The sequence below is a fragment of the Centruroides sculpturatus genome, unplaced genomic scaffold, assembly GCF_000671375.1.
Source record: "Centruroides sculpturatus isolate CEXI.00-Female unplaced genomic scaffold, Cexi_2.0 scaffold921, whole genome shotgun sequence".
Classification (NCBI taxonomy): Eukaryota; Metazoa; Arthropoda; class Arachnida; order Scorpiones; family Buthidae; genus Centruroides; species Centruroides sculpturatus.
In genome coordinates, this window is record NW_019385099.1 from 168816 (window position 1) to 192006 (window position 23191).

Here is a 23191-nt window from a genome sequence, read left to right on the forward strand (position 1 = left end):
AAAAAAATGAAGACGTAAAAATGGAGAAAATAAAAACCGTTGGGCAAAAAATAAAGTTAAATTAGCATAAAACACGGCTTATTATACGTAGTTAGTTAGGAGTAAACACAATATGGCTAACGCGAAGGAAGACAAACTTCTTTAAATTGACATTAAAAAAAACGCTACTGGAGCAAAGTGTTATAGAATTTTGTCGCAGTCATAAAGTGTTAACATTTAATCGTTCGACTCGAATTTGGACGCCAGTAAACTCTAAGTAAAATAAAAATGAAGTTTCGGAAAAAGAAATTTTAAATTTGATAACCTTAAGTGTAGGGAATGGCACGAGCGAGTGCAAATCGAGCGGCTTGTATAGAGAGTATAGGGTAGACGGGCGTTTTGCCTAATAATTATTAAGTTGGGAAGAAAAAAATATTTAAAGACGGTGATATTTTGGCGTAATTACACCGACTCGACCGTTCGAACCAATTTATAACGATGGTAAATAAATATTAGACTACGCAACGGGACTAGCTAAGCGAGCGTTACACTCAATCCCATGCTATACGGTGTCGAGACTTAACCGACTTTAACGGCTTAAATGTGGCAAAAAAACTCGTTTTGTGTGTTCCGATCGAAGTCGGAGACATATACAGATAATTTGGAAATTTCTTAGAATATTTTGATTGATAATAAAGTTTTAAAACATTCCAATTTACTTGTACATAAACCAGAACAACATGGCGGAATCGGGCGATGTCTGTGTTTCCCACCTGAAATTTCCCGCCTCGATTCTGTCGGTCGCTCGCTCGCAGCTCGTCAACGAATGTCTCGGACGATAGAAGAGATATGAAATTTTATATTCCCGGGGTGGATACGAACCCGTAAGCGAAAATATACGGTTACCGAGGCGGGAAACACAATCTATCTGGAAATCGATGGCACGCGGACGTACTTGGACGGCCAAATGAAAGCTACAGAAGCCGGGTAGCGGCACGTGCTTGGGTGGACAGTTAATATAACATCTCTAGAGTCAATATCGAAAGTTTGATAAGGTTTGGAGTCGGTTGACACGGTCAAAGAAGGCAGAACTTTACACCAAGAAACACAATTTGACTCCGGTCGGCTCGCTTCTAGCCACGCGGCAGAGGAGGATTGTTTGTAGCTCTCTCGGAAGTCCGCCTCGCGTCTATAAGTAGAGGCGGGAGTCGGCTGGGCGTGTGCAGTCGAGTTGGTCGGTCGACTCGTCAACTTCGTCTCGTGCAGCGTCAACAGTTGGAAAGTTGTCGAAAATGTCGGATGCGGCCGCCGCCACTCCTCAGAAGAAGGGAAAGGCTACCAAAAAGAAAAAGGTGCCGTCGACTCATCCCAAATATCTGGAGATGGCAGTGTCGGCCATCGGAGCTCTCCAAGAGAGGAACGGTTCGTCTCGGCAGGCCATCCACAAATACATCATGGGCAAGTACAACGTGGGAAAGGACCCGAAAGTAGTGAATACTCACTTAAAAATGGCTCTGAAGAGAGGCGTGTCTACCGGAGTTTTAAAACACGTGAAAGGACAGGGTGCGTCCGGATCGTTCCGGCTGTCGGTGGAGAAGAAGGCGGCCGCGGAAAAAGCCAAAACCACGGTTTCCAAGCCGAAATCGAAACCTAAAGCGCCCAAAGCCAAACCCAAAGCGCCTAAACCCTCCAAAAAAGTCTCGGCGAAAAAGTCGACTAAAGAGAAGCAGCCAAAACCCAAAGTGGTCAGCAAACCCGCGGCCAAAAAACCCGTTAGCAAACCGAAAAAGAAGCAGAAACCGGCGGCTAAACCCAAACCAGCCAAGAAGGCAGCCAAAAAGCCCGCGTCGGCCAACAAAACGCCCAAAAAAAGTAAATCGAAGAAGAGCGCAAAGAAATGACGCTCCGGGACTTGTCTACCTGCAAAAATTGTGATATAATTACGTCGTCTGTGGACTCGGACTCTAGGACCATCTGTAAATATCGCCACGCATATGAAAAAACCCATCATTATATCATAACGACAGTTTGATTTCTCGTCCATGCCGTAAGTTTGTATATTTGTATTCTTTTTAATTTGTAGAACCATCTGGGAACCGCGAGCTTTCTTTTGAAAAAGAAACCACCCAAGAACGTGCATGCTACTAACAAAAAGCTATGTGGTAAGTCTTGTCTCCAAGATGACCATCTAGAAATTTCGACTTTCTGTTCGATGGAAATGTATGCCGAAGCCAGCAGTTATGTAAAGTGGAATTGGATCATTAAATGAAAGTATTTGTTCTTATTTGTGCCACTTTTTCTCCTGCTCTTTCCCACCGGATGTGTTACACTCTCGCTTATCGACTGATTCTCGCTCGGATGTGCGCGATTCCTATCCCAAAGTATCCAACAAAGTTTTTCAAAGGCAGCTATCGCCATCTAGCGGCGCTCTACTAAACGATTTCCATTAAATTCTGCCCATTGTTTTCGTATTACGTAACATTTAATTATCCGAATGAGAACAATCGTAGATGCTTTTTGAAATACGTCGCTGACATTCTAAATTAATTTGATAAGTACTGTACTTGTTTTGGTTTTTTAAAGAAGCGAACTCTCGAAACTCAAAATTATTCGTCGGGAAAGAATTACCGAATTCTCTAAAATTTTAAACAATTTCTAGTTTTATTTTTAAAAAATAGATATAGAAAATAATACAGTAAGAACAGTTAAAAAATCGTTTCGGTATTTAATTAAATTTTAATTTTCGAGCAAAAGATGGCGCCACTGAAATTTTATACTATGAAACTTGTTAAAATCGTGATGTCATAAAACAAGCAGATTATACGAACTTTGTCGTCAATTAAACTAAGTGATATACGTCTAATTTAATTACGTGTCCATTATTTTATTCCACAGTTTTCAGTGTTATAGTTTAATTTTTTTTTTTTTTTTATATAGTTAAAGTACAGAGCTTTAACCCTTCGCTCCCTTGTTCAAAATTTCGTGCCGATTCATCGATTTCCTGTCCCACCGTTTCTATTTTTTTCCCGTGACAGAAAGTGTCGTGATTTTAAGCTAAGTATTTTATATATATATATATAGAGAGAGAATAGATTTTTTTAACATCAATTTTATATGAAATAGACTAACGTAAATCCTCGATTTCCCGCCATCATTTGCAAGGTCGGCTCGATGGGTGAGACGATTGCCTCGAGCGGTAAAATGATCAATTGACAATGTTCAAAAGGAGAAAACTAATGAAAATAATAAGCCGTGAAGTCCTGTAAATGTACTTTAAATAAAGTTGATTATAAATAGTTCACACAAGAGTGCCAGCGCTAGAATTGCTCTCTATTGGCAACCGTTCTGGAAGCAGGAGCGGCAAAAATCGTTTTCGCTTCGGGTGCAAGTAACTATCGAGCAGGCATTTGTTCACATTTGAAATTGGCACTTCTTTTTCCATCTTTTGGACACTAATAGGGTTTTTTCCTTACTCGTGGGTTCGGGAAAATCTACAATGGGACGGCGGCTGGCGAAGGACGGGATCCGATATGTTCGAGGCAAATCTTCCATGAAAATCCTCTAGTTCTCCGCCCGGATTCGTGCCTACCAGCGATGAAGTGGATAAAACCACCGAAGTCCACTAGTGGCCGAGCGGTTTAATTGCAGAGTTTGGGAGTTCGGTCGTGGGTTCGCGCCTCGCCCGGACGGGCTGGCCACGTGGAGTTTTCCGGGTTTTCTCCACATATAACGCCTATATAGGGGCCAGTTACCCTTAAAAAGACCTACCGGAAGGCATCTCCCCTAGGCAGATCGCACAAGTGTTGCATTACCATAACTTAACAAACACAAACAATAAAATCACCGAACATCGGTTGGTCTGAATCACACCTGAACAACTGAAGTTTTCTTCACATGTCTAACATTTATAGTTTACCAGGAAGCATCTTATAGAAAATACTTCTGGAGACATCTGTTGGTAGATCGCCCTGTGTTGTGTTGCCTTATTCAAGAGGATTCGATCTTGGATTCAAGGAGGGGTAGGTTGACGTCTTAATCGTTTCAACCATTCGGCCAAAATTGGCGCTAAATAGAGTGTGATACTAAATAGAAGTACTTCAAACAATAATAATTATATGAATGAGATCTATACACAGATTTGAGTTTGGGGCTTAAAGGCAGGTGATTTAATATAACAATTTCACAATGAAAAATCTTGATTGTTTACAGATACTGAAAACTTCTTTAAAAGAACTGTCATATCCGGATGGACCAACAGCGAAAAATTCCTGGGGATTTTTTGACCTGTCCGGATTCGATTCCGTGTCCTCCCCCAGAGCGGTAGGCTGCCATCTTGACCGCTTTGCCATGCATCCTCAAACATAGTGCTTTTAACACTACTAACATAATTTTTACCTCTGGTGAAATATAGATTTTTTATCATTTTCAATGCCTTCCAGTAGCCGAGTAGATAAAACAACTTAATACTAGTAATTAGTCGGAGTTTGCGCCTAATCAATAGCCTGGCCGTATGGTGTTTTCCAGATATCCTTCAAATGTAAAGCTTGGACACCATCCACATCACGTAAATTCGCAACGGAATCGTAAAACTGATAACCAAACTGACGAAACTTTCAGTTTTGGAACATTCAGTTTGACAAAAACAAGGCTGAATCCATAGTTAAAAATTATTTAACTTTCCGTTTTCGTTCTGCTTTTCTGTAGTACTGCAACCAATAAAAACGCATAGATCTGTGACTCGTAGTCATGTGTAATGTCATCGTCGTATTGGCGGAAAGTATAGCGAAGAGAATGAGAATCGATTTAAAACTATTTATCGAAGAAGTTAGAAAATATAAATGTCTATACGACAAAAAAACGTAAATAATTTTAAAATACATCATCTGGCATGATGTAAATTTAGTGAATGAATCTTTAGTGGCATGAAAGTTTGATATATCAAACTTTCATGCCATTCATTCCACATTACTGCCCTGAGATCCACTTTAGGATTTCAGTGCAGTTTGATATACTAAACTGAGTTCCTAAAGTGAAATCGTTTAGTTATAAAATGTTTTAAATAGGAAACGAAGCAGAGCAGAGATAGGAAGTGCAGAGGAATTACAGAACTGACCAATAGTTGACGCATTTCCGCGTAACGTTCTTTTGGGTCAAGTTAAAACAACATAACCGAAACGAAAATGCTGTTTTTTAGTTCTGTTTTCAGATAATGTGGAGTCCAGCTTAACACCTAAATAAGGGCGAATTTTCCATAGAAAGTCTTCCCGAGAAGCATCCCTCTAGAAGATTGCCCATTTGTCGGTTGTCTTATCCTTACAATCCTTATCAATTCAGATTCCTACGTTTTAAAAATCGGAAAGAAATGTCACATCATTTTAGTTTCCACAGATGCCAAAAGCTCAACGCACCGAGATCAACTCAGGCCAAACTGACGAAGTTATCGTTTCTCTTCTGGACGTTGCCAACGACCGTTCTTGTTCTCATTGTGTAACATTGAAGGAGAAACCACCTGCTCCAGGACTTTTGTCCAAAGAACTGAGATTGTGTATATGGAGACAAATTGTTGAAAATCCTGTAAGATATTTTTTCCTCTCTCTCTCTCTCTCTCTCTCTCTCTGTCCAATAAACGAATTACGCTAAAGAGCATGTTTGCCTCAGTGCCTTAAAATGCACCCGCGTATACTCCACACTGCGGTGCGCCGTCTCGAGCAATTTTGACCGGTCGCCTTCGTTTTTTAACTTGCACAGTTTCATCTGTATGCTATAGCAGTTCAACGCATGCGGGAGATATTTTTCATCTTGCCAACAATTTTGGAGTTGTTTAGTAACATCATGCCTTTCTCACCAAGAAAATAATTAGATTAAGGGAAGCAGATATCGTGTTAAATTTTGGTTTTTTTTGAGTGCATAAGCTATTGGCAAAATAGTCTATGACTGTTGGTAGTTCCTATCTGTAATAATAATGTAAAACAGTTTTGCAAAACTATTTAGTCAATTTCTGCATTATCATACAAATTTCAAAAGAGCTGGCAAATCATCAGAAGAATTGTTTATCCGTGATGGTCGGAAAACAAACATTGTCTCTAATGATGGACTCAAGCATCTGAAGTCATTATGTCCTCGCTATAAAGTTTCTCATCTCACCACATTTGAAATCATCACAGAACGGATGCTCTGTAATGCAATACAGTATCTTCGTTCCAAATTCCAGCATGTTTCTGCTTGTGCCATTATATCTGATATCGAATCATTCCATGAATTGTCCTATCTTGGAGTAACCCTTCACTACATTGAAGGCTTTAGCTCAAATCATAAATCATTACAGTGAAACTTTGAAATGTCACTTAATTGTCACACATATAGGTAGAATGTTGCAAACACATTAGAAGTATTATTATATTAGAAGAAATGTATAATATTTGTGTTGGACTTACCTGCTCCATTAGAATACTCCTGTTACACATTTTATGGCTGACATAGTACTATATAAGAGGCATGTAGATGATGTCTACATATTATGGAGAAACAAAAATAGGATTCAACAGTTTTTGGATGAGGTCAACTCAAATAATGAGGGATTGAATCTTAAAATAAAAGTCAATACAAATACATTTATTGGACATTGATATCATATTTAGCAAAGAATCTTTGAACATAAAGGTATACATTAAACCCACGCATGACCCTTTCTGCATTATCATACAAATTTCAAAAGATCTGGCAAATCATCAGAACAATTGTTATATGGTTCATCCGAGATGGTCGGCAAACAAAAAAAAAAAAAAAAAAAATTGTCTCTGATAATGGACTCAAGGGTATATCCCTTCTTGGCCAAATGACTGATACATTTATAAACTTTTAGCATTTAGAGCATTGATAAGAAGAGTCTTCATGTATTGTTCCAACATTTATGACAGGATAAAAGAGCTAGATAGAATTAAAAATGTAGCGGTATACTTAGGATATAAAACTACTGTAATTGAAAAATTGATAAAAATTTATACAGCGAATAGAAAGAGAATGATAACAAGAATGAGCAAAATAACTAAGTTTACGTATAACAAGAACATAACCAGTGTTATGAATGAAATTGCGAACTACAAAGACTCCCAGTTGGCAGTCAAGTGGGCGTCCACCATTTAAAGAAATGTTAAGGATAAAGTTAAAAAAGAAGAGCAAGCTGGAGTGAGTATACAAAATCCCGTATAAAATGAACAATTGGGTCTGGAGAAAAAAATATATAGTAAACACAAACACCTTAGTAAACGAACACAAGTATAACATTGAGAAAGGGCAGTATTGTAAGGCTTTGTCTAGAATGATGCAAAGCGAAGAATCAGTGGTAGAATGGGAGGAAGCTAGCTGCTAGCATTATAAAACCGGTACACTCATCGACATTAGCGATGAATTTGGAAAAAGTTTAAATTTATGGAAGTAGTCTTTTCGGCAGATGTATGAACTATAAAGATGCCACGATATTACCCACAGCGTGAAGTACTTGAAAAGAACTTATTGGAGAATATTACATAATGTCCATGTAATCAACAACAGATGTTAAGAATGTAATTTTTTTTATTTGATTATATTTCATTATTTTGTTAAATTGTTTATATATAAATATTTTATTATTTTAAAATATATAAGTATTACTATATTTGTTCTTTGAATTCAAATTGCTCATTAATTCAAAGATTTTTATATTTTAAATGTTGTCTAAACTGTTATATTCGAAAAGAGCAGTTATCAATGTTAAATAGATTTTTTTTTTTTTAAAGATGAATATGGCCTGTAGAACAGGTTGAAAACGTTTGTAATAAATAATTCTCAGTGAGATAAGGTGTTGTTATGGAAATTAAAATAGACTTTTTTAAAAGAATAATTATTCTTTCTACTTTATGTACTCGGAATTGTTTCAGGAGAATGACAGTAAATTATTTAAAAATTTATCATAAAGAATAAATTTTATTTTATTTTTCTTAATTAAAATAAAGTAGATAATGAAAATTATAATAAATAATAGAATTATTATTAAAAATAACTTGCTGCATTATTCTTTAAAGTTAAGTTAAATATAGAACATTAATATTAATTTAATACGAGCTAATACTCACTGAATCAAGATTTCTATTTAATGTAGTGATGAATGTGAATTATGAATAATAAAATGAGAATGAATTGTAACAAAGCTGATAATAAATTGAATTACATTTTCTCGTTCAAAGTTGAGATAAATTGCCTTCATTATATTGAATTTTTGAAAGCTTCCTTGTTAAATTTTTACACGATTTATTAAAATGTTGATAAATATTTTGTTAAAATTTATCACTTATTTTTTAATTTATACATTTAAAATTTTCTTTTCATTCCGGAACTTACGAGTTGGAAGATATTATTAAAGTTTAAATGAATGTTTCACAAATTAATAAAATAAAAATAAATTTTGTTTGATTTATGAAAATGTTTCCTAACTAAAAAAATAAAATGTTTAACGAAATCCGATTAAATTAACAATTCCAGTACAAAGAATAAAATATATTTTGTAGAATGCTTATAAATAAAAATTCATAAGAATTTCAGTCTAGAAAATCTAAAATTCACCCTAAGTTTATTTTATACTTATAATTTTAGTTTTAGGAAATTTTTCTATCTTGAATTTGTTCAGAAGTGAATTGAAGCAAGATGATGACATGTCGTCTGAATAATGCATGACACTTTGTGTTATAAAATAAATGCATAAATCCAGATTTTAGAATTTTCTCTTTGCTTGAAATTTTAGTTTAATTTTGTCTGATATTAATGTATAATGATATGTAATATGTGGATACTTTATGCTTAATAAACATGTAAGCTGATTTTTGTTTTTGTAAGAACGAAATTAGTCGTNGCAAGGGAGAACATTCCAGCCGGGATCATGCAGCTTCTGCCGGGTCAATCTTAACACATGTGATCTTGTATTGTCATGAATGTTCATCTGTGGAATTGTAATAAATATACAATAATAATATTTGATTGAATTTTGATTATAATTTAATAAGTAATATATCAAGAGAGACATCACATTAAGTACTGAAATTTAAAATTGTAGACAGAAGATTGAAGCAGAATTTACAACAGAGATTTATTATATACATTTCTAATGTTTCGAGTTAATTAATTAATTAGTAAAAATAGGAATAGAGGAAATTTTTCTGAGAAAAAAGCAAAATCGACTTATTTTTCGATTAACAGTAGAAAATCTAGATCTGTTCTCTCTAATACCAAAAACAGCTTGTGGTTGTGGTTTTAGCTGTAGTCTTTAGCAAGAAAATGTCTTCTGTTAACATTGAAGAAATTGTTAACATTTTGTTAACAATTTTATACGAGTGAAAATGCGAAATGACAACAAAAGAACAAATTGTAAAAGGAAGTTATTAACAGTAGTTAAGTAGCTAATACTTGCTTTGTAAATGTTTATTGAATTAAATGTAGTATAGTCTTTTTCAGGATAAGAATGGACTATATTAACTAGTCTACATACCACTCTGGTGGTCCCAGAACAGAATTCGCGTTAGTTAAACCCTCGATTTGTCGGGCTGACCTGAACCACCAACCGGCCGTCTCCATTGTGGATTTGGCCTAACACACGATGGATATAAAAAATCCATCTTCTTGGCCTCAAGACGCAATTAGATAAAAGCAGGACTGTGGAGTCGCGTAAAAATCTACCGACTCCAACTCCGACTCCGACTCCGTTTCATATACATAATAAGTTGGTAAGTAAAAAGGGAGTCGGAGTCGGCGGATTTTTTGACGACTCCGACTCCGGCCAAAACACCAAAACTCCACGACTCCGACTCCGACTCCACAGCCCTGGATAAAAGTTAAAAAATTCTATAGATGCGAAGGAAACTAGCTCTATGATCCAGAATATCCACCAATGGCACAGGCCGTTATTAGTGGGCAGATCATTGGTCAGGCGTAAACCCGCAACCTCGAGTTTGCGCCTGAGTAACAGACTGGCCACGTGGAATTTTCCGAGTTTTCTACGTGACTAATGTCTAAATCAGGGGTCGCAAACTGGCTGTCCGATATAGCTTCATATCTGGCTTGCGATCTCGATGATTTCTTTTCTAAAAGTCAATGTTTCTAACATCTTGTGAGAATTAAAACAGAAAAAATTCAAACGACTAACTGTTTACATAAGTCTTAAAGGCCTGGTATCAAAATGACCTTTTTTAGAGCTTTTTTTTTAAAATTACAGTATGTTTTGAATACGACCCGCGTCTGATATACATGTATTGGCCCTTTGCTGCGTTTGAGTTTTGAAACCCTTTGTCTAAATACAAGTCAGTTTTCTGTAGAAACTCCTTCCGGGAGGCATCTCCCTTGGAGATAGACAATGTGCTGCATTGCTTTATCCCATCAACCCACTAATCCAATCCAATTAAATCCACGATCCAGAATATAATATAATTTTTTAATATATATTCTATATAAGATACATTTAGACTGCTATAAGAAATTTGTTTTTATAAAAAAGCATGACGTTGTTTGACGTTTTTTACTAACTCGCACATTTCCTAATAAAACTAAAGAACACCACTCCATTCTTATTCTGTGGAAGGCTGTAGTGTTGATACTTTATAAATTTGCACCTGCTTTAAACGTTACAATTTTTTTTACCTAAATAAAAATTTTCGTTATTAAAAATAGAATGCTAATTCATTTTTATTTCACTTATTCGAGCAACTATTTGATTCTTTCATCTATACTGATATTATAAAGAGGTAATGTTTGTAAGTTTGTTTGCAGCAGGTAATCTCCGAAACTACTCATCCGATTTCAAAAATTCTTTCACCAATATTTAGAATTGAATCTCAGGATGGACATAGGCTGTATATTATTCCGTTAAACATTCATATAAATTAAAATATATAATCTAGGTTAAGGCTTTTATGTCCAACAGATGGCGCTACGAGTACGACGCCCTAAGTTTGCTTTTCTGTGAAAATGAACTAAAGCAGATCATCTTCTACCTATCTATATAAATAAAAATGTAATGTTCGTTTGTTCCTACCGATTCCTTTGAAATTTTGACACAACGCTGCATTCGAATATGCACGTGTTTTTATATAATATACATGTCGAAATCCCCTGCGGGAGATGGACAGGATTAAGGCTTACGGTAAAGAACTCTGCTTCTATTTATACTATTTTAGATACGGGTTTTTGCGTTTTTGATTGCGTTTTAATAGGGTACGTCAACAGAATGTACACTAACAACAAATTTTTCGATATTCCCCCGCGGGAGAGAGAGACAGAATTAAGGCTTACCGTGAAGAACTTGACTTCTATTATATTATTTTAGATGCGGGATTTTGCGTTTTTGATTGCGTTTTAATAGGGTACGTCAACAGAATGTACACTAACAACAAATTTTTCGATATTCCCCCGCGGGAGAGAGAGACAGAATTAAGGCTTACCGTGAAGAACTTGACTTCTATTATATTATTTTAGATGCGGGATTTTGCGTTTTTGATTGCGTTTTAATAGGGTACGTCAACAGAATGTACACTAACAACAAATTTTTCGATATTCCCCCGCGGGAGAGAGAGACAGAATTAAGGCTTACCGTGAAGAACTTGACTTCTATTATATTATTTTAGATGCGGGATTTTGCGTTTTTGATTGCGTTTTAATAGGGTACGTCAACAGAATGTACACTAACAACAAATTTTTCGATATTCCCCCGCGGGAGAGAGAGACAGAATTAAGGCTTACCGTGAAGAACTTGACTTCTATTATATTATTTTAGATGCGGGATTTTGCGTTTTTGATTGCGTTTTAATAGGGTACGTCAACAGAATGTACACTAACAACAAATTTTTCGATATTCCCCCGCGGGAGAGAGAGACAGAATTAAGGCTTACCGTGAAGAACTTGACTTCTATTATATTATTTTAGATGCGGGATTTTGCGTTTTTGATTGCGTTTTAATAGGGTACGTCAACAGAATGTACACTAACAACAAATTTTTCGATATTCCCCCGCGGGAGAGAGAGACAGAATTAAGGCTTACCGTGAAGAACTTGACTTCTATTATATTATTTTAGATGCGGGATTTTGCGTTTTTGATTGCGTTTTAATAGGGTACGTCAACAGAATGTACACTAACAACAAATTTTTCGATATTCCCCCGCGGGAGAGAGAGACAGAATTAAGGCTTACCGTGAAGAACTTGACTTCTATTATATTATTTTAGATGCGGGATTTTGCGTTTTTGATNTAATTTGTATATGTGACAATTCATTAATGAACTAGCGCTTATGAAACTTATTTAATTTAGAAAACAATATTTTAATATTAAAGTCAAAACTTTTTTACAGTCCACTTTTAGCAAATTTTATACAAAAGAATGTTGAATAGTAAGAAATTTTTACTTCGTTATTATTTGGCTCATCAGTGGCGAGTGGATAAAGTCATTAGACACTGGTAGTTGGTCATGGTTCGCGCCTCGCCAACGGGCTAGCCATGTAGAGTTTCTTTCTGGGTTTTCTTCACATTTATAACTCCTAGGTAGGAACCAGTTTCCCATAGAAAGTCCTTCCTGGAGGAATTCATTCTTGATAGATCGCCTACGTGTCGCGTTGCTGTATACAAACAAAACAAATCATTATTATTTGAGTAAACATAAACTACAAATAATCATATTACAGATGTTAAAAAGACCGAGTCTTTTCAACATTGTATAGCCTATTTTAATTACATTGTTCACCGAATTACTTGGTTTTGCTTAAATATCCTTATCGCAGAAGTTAATATTTACATATATGGACAGTATATCATATAAACATATATATGTAAATACAATTATAAAATACGGATTGTCAACATTAAAAAAATGAAAATAATTTGAAACTATTATTATTGGGTTGATGCAAAAGTTTCTGAGTTTTATTGTACATTATTTATTTCAAAAACAAAAATTAGTTTATTCAAGAAAATACAGTAATTGGCATTACATTCAAACACTTTCTTCCATCGACTGGGAAGATCACGGATTCCTACTAAATAAAAATCGGGCTGTTTTGAGTCGAAGAACTCTGCAAGTGCGATTTTCATCTCCTCATTATCAGAGAACTGATTTCCATCCAAAGGGCTGCATGGAGCAGAAGCGGGGGTAGTCGAATGATACAATGTCTGGGGCATACTGGGGGTAAGGGAGAACATTCCAGCCGGGATCATGCAGCTTCTGCCGGGTCAACCTTAACACATGTGATCTTGTATTGTCATGAATGTTCATCTGTGGAACTGTAATGAACTGGTCATAACCAAGTGTCTTGCTCATTTCTCGCGTGGTCAGGCGTGTTAAGTCAACGATTAGCAACATTCGAGAAGGTCTTCCGTCATCCATTAGGACGGAAGGCTTTCTCGAGTGTGGCTAATCGTTGACTTTACATTACCAAGTTTTAAAGCTTGGTATTCTTGCCANAATTATCGTCGTCGTAGCGCTCACTACCTAGATGCCCAAGTGTCTTGCTCATTTCTCGCGTGGTCAGGCGTGTTAAGTCAACGATTAGCAACATTCGAGAAGGTCTTCCGTCATCCATTAGGACGGAAGGCTTTCTCGAGTGTGGCTAATCGTTGACTTTACATTACCAAGTTTTAAAGCTTGGTATTCTTGCCAAAAGGTTGCACCATACGATGATAAGATTCAGCTTCTTTTATACCAAATTGATAATCGAAAAGTGTAAGTTACGTGTGCAAATTTGGTCACAAGAAAGCGTTGACAATATTTAAAAAATTAATTTGTCATACAGAATATCTTTTCACGTATGATTGTGCACTAAAAGCATTCATTTATTTTATTTTATTTTTGTTTTACAATATTTTTATTGAAGCATCAGCAAAATTTTCAATAGCAACAGTAAAATTTAAACTTTTAAAAAGAAATATATAAATTTCAGAATACATGTACTATTATGAATCTTTTTCATTTGTAAGATTTTGGTTTTTTCACTTTTAAGGGCGCAAATAATATCACGATGTTAATGTCATTGATATCAAATTATTATTATGAAAGTTAAAATGTTAATTTGAGTGCTCATAAATAAAATAATTTTTCACATATAGAAATTGACTGAAGTTTTTGTCAATAAATTCAGCCATACCAATAACATGACGTAAATAAAACTGCGTGGCTAAATACATATTCTAATTTTTAGGTTAAAAATTAAAATTTTCCACCGAAATTTTCGAATATGTAAAGAGTATTAAAAATTTTTGTTTTAGATTTCTATTTAGCCACACATTTTTGATTTAATGATATGTATATTTTTAATTAAGAACTTACTTCATACCATACTGAAAGACTAATTTAAAAAAAAATAAATAACAAAGATCTTATAGTTATAAAGAATAATTATGATAATAGTTTTTTCTAATATTTTTTAGTACTAAACAATTCATATATCATATAGATTTTATAGCTCAATTGTAGAAGCTTTATTTAACTTGGCTTTTACCTAATGCATGAAATATTAATTTTAAAAAATGAACAGATAACAATATCCGAAGTACTTTCTTTGTACCAAATCTAAAGAAGAGTCAATATGTTTATTTCATTTGAAATATGTAAAATTGTGAATGTCAAAATGCTTACGAAATACCTTGTGTATTGGCAAGTATCTGGAAAAAAAAAATACAGAGGAATCTGGAAGAGAATCAAGTAAACAACACTAAAACTAAAATGGAATAAAGTTGTATAAATGATCTCCAGAATATCAAATAGTCGAATAGAATATTACAGCCGTTTTTAAAACATCTAAAATTCACTATACTTTATATTCATATGTAAACATTATTTAATGTATTTTTATTTGAATTAAATACAGTTTTGAAAAACTGTTTTAAAATTGATTTTAATTTTTCAAATATTTAGTTGATAAATTAATATAATTTGTATATGTGACAATTCATTAACATTAAAGTTAAAAGTCACAAATAATAAATCGTCAAAAATAAAAAGAAAGAATAATAAAAACAATTTGTTGGTGTAATTTACGATAGGTAAAGTAAAGTCACGCACTTCAATTTCGATAGATTCAAATAAAGTGCTTGTTAGCAATAATCGAAAGTTAAAATATTTTACCTGTAATGAAGAACGTCATCATAGGTCAAAAATTTACACTGGTGATATGGCACTGTTCTCCACAAATTTTAAAGATCCCAAGATGTTGCTAGATCGAGTCAAGCGAAAAATATGGTTTAGATCTCAACATTAAAAAGATCAAATATATGGTCATAAGTAGGACATTAACTCAGAGCAAGTTGATGGCTGGATAAAAAGAAATTGAGAGTAGAAAAATTTAATTACTTGAGAAGTATCTTAAATGATAACTAGGATCATGATATAAAGATCAGAGCTCAAATAGAAAAGGTAAGAACTGTTTTCACAAANATAATTTGTATATGTGACAATTCATTAACATTAAAGTTAAAAGTCACAAATAATAAATCGTCAAAAATAAAAAGAAAGAATAATAAAAACAATTTGTTGGTGTAATTTACGATAGGTAAAGTAAAGTCACGCACTTCAATTTCGATAGATTCAAATAAAGTGCTTGTTAGCAATAATCGAAAGTTAAAATATTTTACCTGTAATGAAGAACGTCATCATAGGTCAAAAATTTACACTGGTGATATGGCACTGTTCTCCACAAATTTTAAAGATCCCAAGATGTTGCTAGATCGAGTCAAGCGAAAAATATGGTTTAGATCTCAACATTAAAAAGATCAAATATATGGTCATAAGTAGGACATTAACTCAGAGCAAGTTGATGGCTGGATAAAAAGAAATTGAGAGTAGAAAAATGTAATTACTTGAGAAGTATCTTAAATGATAACTAGGATCATGATATAAAGATCAGAGCTCAAATAGAAAAGGTAAGAACTGTTTTCACAAAAATGAGAAGATTGCTATGTTCTAGAGACCTAACTCTTGATACGAAAACTAAAATAATCAGATGTTATGTGTGCTCCGGTGCTGTTGTACGAAGTTGACTTTTGGACCGTATCCAAAACATCTGAAAAGAAGATCGAAGCCTTNAAGAACTGTTTTCACAAAAATGAGAAGATTGCTATGTTCTAGAGACCTAACTCTTGATACGAAAACTAAAATAATCAGATGTTATGTGTGCTCCGGTGCTGTTGTACGAAGTTGACTTTTGGACCGTATCCAAAACATCTGAAAAGAAGATCGAAGCCTTCGAAATGTGGATTTACCGAATGCTTCGATCTAAGAGTATCCTGAGTAGAACACGAGACCAATGTAGAGGAATTGAGACGAATGGATAAGCAACAAGAACTGCTCAACACCACCAAGCACAGTTGGAATACTTCGATCACGTGATGAGAAATGGTGTCAAATACCGAATCCTACAATGCGTTATACAAGGGAAAATCTCTGGAAAAAAAAGGACCAAGACCACTTCGAATCTCGTGGCTGAAAAACCCGAAGGAACTGGTGTGAAATGTCTTCGGAAGAACTGTTCAAAAGAGCAAGCAATAGTGAAATAGGAATAGGCCCAGCCGTTACGACAGCCAACATCCGGGACGGATAGGGCACCCAAAGAAAAAGAATGACGAATGTATCTTTAAAATAATTAGGCTAATGTATCTGTACGATTTACAAACACATCAAATTTATTATGTTTATACATTGATTTAGCATTTGTAAATTAGCATTTTCATATAACTTTAATGTAACATCGTAATGTAACTTCGTTTAACATTTGTAAAGTAACTTTTTGTTTAACATCATTGGGGAAATGCTAAAAATCTAATAAATGCAGCGGCTCTGTTATTTCAAAAAAAATCTATTATAAATGACTAACACTGACGATTATATCAAATGTATGTTTAAATGAATATTTATTTTCCAAATATAAATGTTTCTTTATACAAGTTATAAGGTACAACACAGGACTTTAAACTAAGAGAATACAATTTTCGAGCTTCGTGCTTTTAAATTTATTAGTAATCTATTTGGCAGAGGAAAATTTTTTACATTTTATAGTTTATAACCACGCAATAAATGTAAATCCGATTCCGACTTCTATAATTAATATTGCCAAAATCTTCCGATTACCAGCATTACTGTGTGAAATACATAAATGTGAACTATCGAAATAATTTGCAAACAGTTTAATATTTTATATCAATAGCCGACTGTAACGATCGTACGTTAAATATACTGGTAGATCAGAAATAATTGATGCTTATAATATTTACGATGACGTTAGTTAAATGTCAGAAAAAAAATCCAGCAACGAGTTACTTAACATTCCTCGGAAACATTTGGTGGCGCAATCTAACATTTTATTTTAAAATTTTTTAATTTTTTACCAGCCGGGATCATGCAGCTTCTGCCGGGTCAACCTTAACACATGTGATCTTGTATTGTCATGAATGTTCATCTGTGGAACTGTAATGAACTGGTCATAACCAAGTGTCTTGCTCATTTCTCGCGTGGTCAGGCGTGTTAAGTCAACGATTAGCAACATTCGAGAAGGTCTTCCGTCATCCATTAGGACGGAAGGCTTTCTCGAGTGTGGCTAATCGTTGACTTTACATTACCAAGTTTTAAAGCTTGGTATTCTTGCCAAAAGGTTGCACCATACGATGATAAGATTCAGCTTCTTTTATACCAAATTGATAATCGAAAAGTGTAAGTTACGTGTGCAAATTTGGTCACAAGAAAGCGTTGACAATATTTAAAAAATTAATTTGTCATACAGAATATCTTTTCACGTATGATTGTGCACTAAAAGCATTCATTTATTTTATTTTATTTTTGTTTTACAATATTTTTATTGAAGCATCAGCAAAATTTTCAATAGCAACAGTAAAATTTAAACTTTTAAAAAGAAATATATAAATTTCAGAATACATGTACTATTATGAATCTTTTTCATTTGTAAGATTTTGGTTTTTTCACTTTTAAGGGCGCAAATAATATCACGATGTTAATGTCATTGATATCAAATTATTATTATGAAAGTTAAAATGTTAATTTGAGTGCTCATAAATAAAATAATTTTTCACATATAGAAATTGACTGAAGTTTTTGTCAATAAATTCAGCCATACCAATAACATGACGTAAATAAAACTGCGTGGCTAAATACATATTCTAATTTTTAGGTTAAAAATTAAAATTTTCCACCGAAATTTTCGAATATGTAAAGAGTATTAAAAATTTTTGTTTTAGATTTCTATTTAGCCACACATTTTTGATTTAATGATATGTATATTTTTAATTAAGAACTTACTTCATACCATACTGAAAGACTAATTTAAAAAAAAATAAATAACAAAGATCTTATAGTTATAAAGAATAATTATGATAATAGTTTTTTCTAATATTTTTTAGTACTAAACAATTCATATATCATATAGATTTTATAGCTCAATTGTAGAAGCTTTATTTAACTTGGCTTTTACCTAATGCATGAAATATTAATTTTAAAAAATGAACAGATAACAATATCCGAAGTACTTTCTTTGTACCAAATCTAAAGAAGAGTCAATATGTTTATTTCATTTGAAATATGTAAAATTGTGAATGTCAAAATGCTTACGAAATACCTTGTGTATTGGCAAGTATCTGGAAAAAAAAAATACAGAGGAATCTGGAAGAGAATCAAGTAAACAACACTAAAACTAAAATGGAATAAAGTTGTATAAATGATCTCCAGAATATCAAATAGTCGAATAGAATATTACAGCCGTTTTTAAAACATCTAAAATTCACTATACTTTATATTCATATGTAAACATTATTTAATGTATTTTTATTTGAATTAAATACAGTTTTGAAAAACTGTTTTAAAATTGATTTTAATTTTTCAAATATTTAGTTGATAAATTAATATAATTTGTATATGTGACAATTCATTAACATTAAAGTTAAAAGTCACAAATAATAAATCGTCAAAAATAAAAAGAAAGAATAATAAAAACAATTTGTTGGTGTAATTTACGATAGGTAANATTGTATCGTTAAAAATTAGAAAATTAAGCTTCGTTTAAATACTGGCTCCCTTTCATGGTCGAATGAGTGTTGCCAGCTAAAACACGTAAAAATAATATTAAAGTAGCCAAGACATAGCCAAATATTGTAGCGCCACATCACTAGCGGACATTTGAAATTTGCCGACTAGGACGGTCGGTTAACCGAGGTGTCGGTTAATCAGGGTCGGATAATCGATGCTCTACTGTATCATACTTAAGTTCCTAAAACGCGTCGTGAACGAAATGATGTACTGTACAGTACATCGAATATAGATTTCTCACCGAAATAATATATTACGTGAGAGATATGATACATTGCAGACCAACTAAAAACAATTTATGTGCAAGTGTCTAGTGTACAATAAGAAACTGTTTATACGGAAGTGTGGCTACTTGTTATAGTTTCAAGATCTAGTATAACAAGGTGACGGCCGGATGTTTGAGCAGTTGAGACTTTAATCTACCGCTCTGAGATCGAATTTGGGCTGTTGAAAAACCCAGGGCGATCTGTACCTAATGTGTCAACTCCAGTCTCATATAGTCCAGCAGCTCATATTGTGAATCTTTAGAAATCAAGGATGAGCAAGATTAATACAGCCCTCTCTTAGTGCCTTCCATAAACAATACAAAACAAAAAATCACCAGCTGCCACATTGCAATTATAATGAAATATACGATGAGCACGAAGATTTTTAACCATACTAAATTTCCAGAGATTTAACAAAAAAATTCATCACAAAACTATTATTGATGTTAATGTCTGAAATTCCATTTAATCCATGCAAGGTGTGATTACCAGAGCCCCTTCGGCCGCCAATTTAAAGTCTTTTAATCTTTAAAATTGGCGTTTCCACTTCCCGGGACGAGGACCCAGGGGTTGGATTTGTGGGAAGCGAGTGTTCGGGTTGTTTCATTGTGTCGAATTACACAGAACGAGGCGCTTGACGGTGTATATCTTCGTGTACAGTGATGTTATGTCCGTGCGTGTGTGTGTATGTGTGTGATCGAAGAACATCTTCGGCATGTCTATAAACAGAAAACAGTAAATTACGATACGAGAATAAGACGTGTTAAAAAAATAAAACGAAAGAGTTCTTACCATCGGAGATTTCGGAAAATATTCACTTTACGATAAATGGTCACTTGGCCCTCTTCGTGGTAAAGTTGGGGAGAGAGATTCTTCTCCCTCCCAAATGTTCCTACAAAACACAAAGGCAGTGAGAAAATGAGAAGTTTATTTATTTACTACCTAAAGTCAAGATTATTACCTTTATCAGACAGTCTTTCTTCCCGAACAGTGTTACGAGAAGAGCGAAGGACCTGACCTAGCCTTGCCTAGCCTAACCTACCGGAAAGCTAACCGGAAGCTCTATCCTCATAACTGTTTGGGAAGAAAGGTCGGCCGAATGTCGCGTCCAGGTGGTCACAATCGGGAGTCAAATCCGTTGTCGTCGACCGAGTGTCACGTTCGGGAGACAAGTCCGTGGGTAAGAGAGGTCACGTCCGGGAAAAGGTGTCGAGTCCAGGTGAAAAGTGTCGAATCCGGTAAGAAAGTCGTATCCGGGTGAAGAAGAGGAAATCGAAGAGGATCACCGCCTATGCCAAGGGAACCGCAGCCGTCCGCAGCAATAAAACCACGGACAACACGGTCCCTCAACTTCGGCGGCTCTCTCCTTCGACACCTCCCCGTTCCGCCCTCGGCAAGGCGGTGGCGTCGCTGTCGCGGACGAACGGGCAGAACGCGACCAACCAGAAAATGTAAGCTCGGACGAGCTGTCACTTTCAACATCCTCCACAGCAAAGTCTGTGGTCGGATGACCCCCTGAAGACCTTGGCCAAGCGCACTGGACCCAGGGTGTCGCATGATCCCGACTCCGGGAGGATGCCACGCCACACGCACTTGAGGAAGGTCTTCACCCGCTGCCTCTCGCTCGTCGAGCCCTCGCTTCTCCAACGGCACGGAACGACAGACTCGTTCCGCGTCGTCCGAAGAACCCCCTCCCTCCGGTGCCACCACCTGCCTCCGCCAGATCCGCCTCCAACACTGCACCAACATCTTCATTCTGTAAGAAAGAAAATTTGCAATTAGTCCAGTGAACACAAATGCTTAAATTCTTCCGAGTAAAAGCAAAATGTTCACCGCAGCTGCCTTTTTAAATCTAAAAGATTCGAATCCGAAGCGCAAAGGCTGTGTACACACTAGGCGTTTTGCGTTGCGTTAAACGCGCGTTAGCAGAGTACACACCAGTTTCTGAATTCCATCCTCATAGAAACCTTCCGCCTGATTTGTCACTGAGTGCAGCACGGCGTTTTGACAAAATTATCGTCGTCGTAGCGCTCACTACCTAGATGCCTTTTCAAGTGGAGGAACAAGTGTAATCACTAGTCGCTAGATCAGGGCCATACGGAGGGTGATCAAGTTCCCAGCCATATGATGTGATAAGATCTCGGGATTGTCATGAAGCAAAACAATCAATCCCCTTACTGAACTTGCCACGCACTTTTTGTTTTGGATGACGAAATCGTAAAGTGTCTGTTTTCTCGAACTTTTGCAACAACTTTCTGCACCAAGTCTTCAGTAATGACAGACGGTGCCCACTATGCTCCTCGTCATGGACATTAGTATCTTTAAATGCTCTAACCCATTTTCTTACCATTCCATCGTTCATAATGTTTTTTCCATACAATTCCAATCTGTCGATGAATGTCAGCCGCTTTCACCTGTTTTGCATTAAAAAAAAAAAAAAGAATCACCGCGCGTACTTCACAATCTGCGAGATTTTCAAATGTCTGAAGCATTTTAAACACACACAAACAGTTACGGAAGCATTCGTTCGTAAAACGAACGAATGCTTCCGTAATTGAGTCTGCGGCTAGCCAACAGATGTAGGTACTCAGTGTACATTCGCGGAACACCAACCGTAGCACTGCAGCGGTCCTATTTTAAAACGGTACTTACTTAAAAAACACGCATCGTATTTATATATTCAAATTAAATTGATAAATCTGCTATTCTGGAAAACTTGTTTTCGAAACAAAACTGATCTTTGAATTTTCTTTAATGACCGAGAAATCAATCGCTCTTTTATTTACGTGTCGTTCATTGTTCATACAAAATATTGATTATGACGGCCGGATGGCTTAGCAGTAAAGTGGCAGCCTACCGCTCTGGGGGACCCGGGTTCAAATTCCGATGGGTCGAAAAATCTCCAAGAAATTTTCGGGGGGTTGTCCGTCCGGATATGTTGGGTCCCGTCCTTACCAACCGGTCGCCCCATTGTGGGCCTGGCCGAATCCATAATGGGATTGCTTAAAGAGGCCCTCTTAGTGCTCACAGGGTGGAAAGAGTTTTATAAAAAAAAACATATTGATTACACATTAAATAAATTGCAAAAATTTCATTAATAATATAATCTGCTATTATATATGAGTTTACTATTAGTAAATCATTAATACACAGGTATAATTTTTCCAAAACTGAAAATATCAGCTAAATAATTTTCTATAAATTCTGTCGTTTTGGCGCTGCGCACGCCGCAATACTTGATTTTAAAGTTAAACATTAAGAATAATTTTGTTTCTTTTCAAATGGACAAAAGAAAAGAATAATTATTACATAATCTTCAATTTAATTTATGAAATTAAACAACTTTACTAATAATATGAACTATTAAATTAAACTTAAAGAATTTACATTATTAAATTTCATTAATTTATTTTTAATGGTTTATACATTAAATATTTTATTATATATATTTTGAAGTTTTTATATATATTTATGTATATATAGATAATACATTATTAGAAATAATACAAATATATGATGCCGCCATCTGGTGATACTTAATATTACTAAACTTAATCGAATGATAAATTTTAATTTTTTGCTATATATAATGGCAATATTTTTCAAAATATTAAAAAGAAATTTACTTTTAATTTAAAATAAATTTTTGATTGTCCGTATAAAACAATTTTTTAAATTCACTGAAAGCAACATTACAAAAACAAACTGTATTTCACGCAATTAAGAAAATAGTATACAGTATCTCATTTATAAGAGATGTATGCAGCTTGTTTTGCCTTATAAGAGCACTGCACTACTGTTCGGTGAAATCTTTGTGATAACCATTATTAAAAATAAAAAGCCAAAATAAAGA

The 23191-nt window shown here is 34.8% G+C and overlaps 1 protein-coding gene across 1 annotated transcript; it reads left to right on the forward strand.

Moving 5' to 3' along the window:
* Positions 1-1194: 1194 nt before the first annotated feature.
* LOC111634670 (histone H1-delta-like) lies at positions 1195-2263 on the forward strand. The gene has a single exon (XM_023379504.1). The coding sequence runs from the start codon at positions 1272-1274 to the stop codon at positions 1878-1880; it is 609 nt and encodes a 202-aa protein (XP_023235272.1). The 5' UTR covers positions 1195-1271; the 3' UTR covers positions 1881-2263.
* Positions 2264-23191: the final 20928 nt, after the last annotated feature.